The following is a 4,674-nucleotide window of genomic DNA, read 5'->3' as shown; positions in this document are numbered from 1 at the left end:
CCCCAGCAGCCGGGGTGGGGGTGGGGGCTGTGTTCTCCGTGCTGTGCAGGCGGGCTGGAGCACGGAGACCACTACCGTGAGAGCCCCTGGCCATCAGCGGGAAGCTGGCCCGGCCGCCCTCTCCCTGAGTCACGCCGGGGAGCAGGGAGGCGGGCGGGGCTGGGAACCGGCCTCAGGAAGCCCTCCTTTGAAAGTACCTTCTTCTGAAAGCCACAGGCCAATCCCAGCGAGGACTGACTCACAGGCCGGCCTCGGAGGCTCTGGAAGCCCAGCTGCCCGGCTGCTGCAGGCTTCTCCCCGGGTGGGGACGATCCCCAAGGTCCTGTTACCCCCGAGTCTCCGGCGGCAGGCCGTCCTTCATGGCGCCCCACAGGGGCCCACCCCCACCCCCGGCTCTTCTCCCTGCCCACACACACTTGTTTTTTTTCTTTTTGAAAGGGGGGGGGGGTGAGACGCGAAGCGGCAGGGCCCCCCCGGCGTTCAGTCTTTGGTTTCCAGGTGCAAAGGGGGGATCTGCTTCAGGGCCTGGAGCAGGGCGGACGAGTCGAGGGCCGGGTGGGGCGGCAGCGGGGAAGGGAGTCTCTGGGGCAGAAGCAAGGGGCCCGCGAGCTTGTCCGGGTTCACGAAGCTGGAGAGGGCGGCGGCGGAGGCGCTGAGGCCGGGGTACAGCAGGGGCACGGACGTGGGGTACCAGCACTTCTCCAGCATGGGCAGGTAGGCGGTGGCCGAGGGCGGGATCAGGTAGAAGGGCAGGCACAGGGGGGGGCTGGTGCGGGTGCGGGCCCCCCAGGAACGGGGCGCCCAGCAGGTCGCTGCCGGGGAAGGGGCCTTCGTCGTCCGAGAGCTGCAGCCGGCCCTTCTTCGCGGGGGGCTCCTCCGACTCCTGCTTGATGGCCCCGACCCGCTCCCCCACGGCCAGCCCGCCCCGTCCACGGTCGCTTTTGAGGTACGGCCGCTCCCCGCGCGCCTCGCCCTTCTCGGACTCGCCGCCGTAGCCGCTGTCGGTGTCGGTGTCGCTGCCGCTCTGCTCCCCGCCCGAGGGGGCGAACGTCCGCTGGATGACGGGCACGCAGTTCTGGCCGGGGCCCTCGGAGGCCCTGGCCGGGGCGCCGGGCTGCTCCTTGAGGTCCTCGGCCGCGGGCACGGCCGCGGGGTCGGCCGCCTTGCGGGGGGCGCCGGCCTGCAGCAGCTCGGAGACCACGCGGTGCAGGTGGGCCACCAGCTGCGCGGACTTGAGGTCCCGGGCGTGCTCATGTCGGGCCAGGAACTGCAGCACCTCCCGCGCGCACGTCTGGAAGCCGGAGCAGAACAGCTCCTGGCCGGCCTCGGCGCCTCTGCCGGGCAGCTCGCCTGGACACGGAGGAGAGGGAGGCGTTCTCAGGGGGTCCGGGGTCACCTGCACACCAGCCCCCCTCCCCCCAGCGAGGCCGGGGCCGCCCCTGTTTGCTAACCCACGTGGGCGCCTGTGTTCCCAATTCCAAAAGGGTGTGACTGCCCTGAGAGCGGGAGGAACCACATGGAAACCATCCAGGGTAACGGCTACTGCCCGAGACCCATCAGAGAGAGAGAGAGACCCCCCCGTGGAACGTGTATGTGGTCCTGCCGACTCAGGGCAAGGGGCACGCTTGAGCAAGGTTCTGACCCGGAGAGTCCCCAGGCAGGACCTCGGTGTCACGGCAGCCAGCCGGGCCGAGGCCCGGGGCCACGAAACGAAAGAACGAAGGGAAGACGCCCCCTCGGGCGACCTATCCCACGACAGCCGAGCTGCCTTCGTTAGACCCACAGGCTCCTTCCAGCCTTCAGCCCTCGGCCCCCAGGAAACCAGGTGCGAACCTCTTCCTGTTCCCACGAGGGACTGGGATTCAGGGACGCCCGCCCGCCCGCCGGTGCCCGGGTCCGGGCAGGGCGGCAGCGGAGGCCGGGGGGCGGGAGGGGGCCCGTCCTCGCGGCCGCGTGGCGGAGGGAAGGCCGGGAGGGGAGGAGCAGGTGATGAAACGCCAGCAGTTTCTCTCGGTTGTGCAATCCCCCGAGATACCTCCTGGCTATTCGGGGAACCACACGAAATGCAGGAAGCACTCCCCTGTCAGCCTGCCAGGAGAGCATGCCACACACTGGGCCACGAGGAAGCCGGGGCCCAGGAAGACACGGGGCCTGCCCGCCGCCTCCTCCGGGGAACGGCCGCCAGACGCCCACGAAGCACCTTCTAGGGGCCTTCGCGTTTGAGGAGGAAGGGGGACGCTCCCGGAACCCAGAGACCCGAAGCCAAAGTGCCCGGGGGCCAGAGGCCGCCTGACTGCCAGGCCGGCCTGCCAGGTGGCACAGCTCGTTCCCCTCGGAAAGCCGGACCTCTGAGGACGCTCCCCCGGCTGCCCCCCGCAAGCACGTGCCCACGCCGAGCGAGCAGGCGCTGGGCCCGCGGCGCTGTCTGTGCCGGAGCGCCCCCCCCCCCCCCCATGCAGGCCGGCGCGGGCACTCACCGGCTTGCAGCCCGCTCTGCAGGGCCAGGATCTTCTGCTGCTGCTGGTCGATCAGGCTCGTCAGGGCCTTCACGTGCTTCAGGGTGAGCTCCAGCACCACCGCCTTCTCCAGGTGGCCCAGCGTCTGCAAGCAGAGAGCCTGCGTCAGCACCGCTCACCGCTCACCGCGCACCGTGCACAGGGCTGCCTCTGGGACAGTCCGGAGCAATGAGGAACGTCTCCACGGGGCAGGTGGGGGGGGGCTTCCCGGCGGCTGAGTTTAATTTTAAAGGCAGATAAGGAGATAGATGTTCCTGGTGACAGAACAGGCAGACGTGTGCCACTGTCCCTGGAGGCGCTGGGACGCAGCCGCGACCTTAGGAGAAGGTGCTGGTAGGTCCGTTTCTGCAGCAGCTGCGGCCGACCTCCCTCCCTCCCTCCCTCCGGACCCGGCTAACGTTTCTTGGCTGCCGCCGCCGTGTCATCCCCGGAGGCACTGGTGCGCCTGGCAGCCAAGCGGCGTTCCCTGGCACCCTCTCCCAACGCCCGGCTCACCCAGGCGTTTGCTGCCTCCCCCAATACTAATTGTCCCCCTTTCCCCGACCAAAGGCTGCCACGCTAGTAAGCTCCTGGCTGCTGCCAAGAAAGGACAGGGTGTGAAGATCACCCATCAAAACGAGTCCTCTCGTTACAGATAAAAAGGGAGAGGGAGAGGAGGTAAATAAACCGGTGGTCCACTCCACCCAGGAAAACCCCGGAACTCCGAACATCCGTCACCACAGGGGGAGGCAGGCTGGGGTGGGCGCCAACTTGGAGAAGTCCAAGCGGTTCTCACTCATGTGCATGAGGCTACCCGGAACCCCCCAGCCCTGGGCAAAGGTACCCCCAAACAGAGCCGGCCCGGCTGGGATCCAGCCCTGGGCTCTGCAGTTCCCCGCGGGGCCTGCAGGCGGCGGGTGACCCCCGCCCGCCCGCCCTCCAGGCGGGGAGCCGGCGGGGCGCCCGGCCAGCCTCTCACTGACTTACTGTAAGTTTGAGGTGCTCGGGCAGCAGGTCCTTCAGCTGGGCGATGCACTCGTTAATCCGGTCGCGCCTCTTCTTCTCGATGAGCCGGTGCGGCAGTTTGTAGGTCTCCTGCAAGGCGCGCGGGGGGCGGTGGGCGCGAGGCCGGGGCGAGCAGCCCTCTCCCCGGACCCCGGGCTCGGGAAGAGCCGGGCAGCGCGGCGGTCACACCCGGAGGGCCCCCCTCCCCCCCGCCCTCCTGCTCCAGCTGCGCGGGAGAGGCGCCCGCCCGCGCCTGGCAGACCCCCCTCCGGCCTCCGAGCGAGAAAACTTTTCTTGGAAACTCGGCGCGCGCTGGGGCTGCGGTTCCCAGGGGCGCGGGGCGAGTCTCACCTTGCTGTCCTCGCTCCGCTTTATTCCCCGCCGGGACTTGTACACCTGGTACATCTGGGCGAAATCCATCCTGCGGGAGAGGGGCGGAGGGCGGTGAGTCTGCGGGCGCCCGGGGGCTGCACAGCCCGGCGGGCAGGAACCCCCGGGTGCGTCCGGAACTGCCCCTGCCCCGAGCCGGCAGCGGTGCAGGACCGCAGGGCTGGAGTGGAGGTGCGGGGACAGGGGTGCCCGCTTACCCCGGCAGGTCCCCGGGCTCCAGTCCGGGCGCCTTGGGCAGGCAGGAGGGGGGCGGCTGCGCGCTGGGGATCCGCTCCATGGCACGGCGAGCAGGGGCCACGGTGCGCTCCGGTCTGCGGCCCCGGGGGCGCCTCGCAGCCCGCTCCGGGGGCTTCCTCTGGGGACGGACGAGCTCCTCGAAGTGCGGGGGGCTGCGGGAGGCTGCGGGGGGCTGCGGGCGCGGCGGCTGCGAGTGCTCCGGCCTCGGCTGGGGGCGTGCACGGGTCTGGGCGCTGGCTCCGGCTCCGGCTCCGCGCGCAGCCCGGCGGTGAGTGCTCCCGGTGCCTCTGCGCCGCGCAGCCAAGTGAATGAGCGGCGGGGCGGGCGGCGGGAGGAGCCGGGGGGGGGGGGGGGGAAAGGCGGGGGCCGGGCCGGCGGGGGGGGGCGCGGAGTAATGGGGAGCTGCGGGCTGGGCTCCTGGGAGCGAGTGGGTGGCTGGAGCTACGTGTTCCGCCCTGTGACTCCAGGCACGTCTGGCCGCGCCGGGGAGGGAAGGAGCGACCTGCCCGCCCTCCCCGCCGCCGTCACATGAGGCTCACGTGTCGGA

At 70.8% G+C, this 4,674-nt stretch overlaps 1 protein-coding gene across 1 annotated transcript; it reads right to left on the bottom strand.

The window, feature by feature from the left end:
• Positions 1-428: 428 nt before the first annotated feature.
• BHLHE40 (basic helix-loop-helix family member e40) lies at positions 429-4,427 on the bottom strand. The gene is given in 6 exon segments (XM_036432134.2): positions 429-765; positions 767-1,350; positions 2,478-2,601; positions 3,483-3,590; positions 3,852-3,921; positions 4,088-4,427. Coding segments are annotated over 6 exon segments (1,251 nt in total). The 5' UTR covers positions 4,168-4,427; the 3' UTR covers positions 429-480.
• Positions 4,428-4,674: the final 247 nt, after the last annotated feature.

The sequence above is a fragment of the Pipistrellus kuhlii genome, unplaced genomic scaffold, assembly GCF_014108245.1.
Source record: "Pipistrellus kuhlii isolate mPipKuh1 unplaced genomic scaffold, mPipKuh1.p scaffold_m20_p_11, whole genome shotgun sequence".
Lineage (NCBI taxonomy): Eukaryota > Metazoa > Chordata > Mammalia > Chiroptera > Vespertilionidae > Pipistrellus > Pipistrellus kuhlii.
The sequence above is the reverse complement of the archived record's forward strand: the minus strand, read 5'-3'. Positions and strand labels throughout refer to the sequence as shown.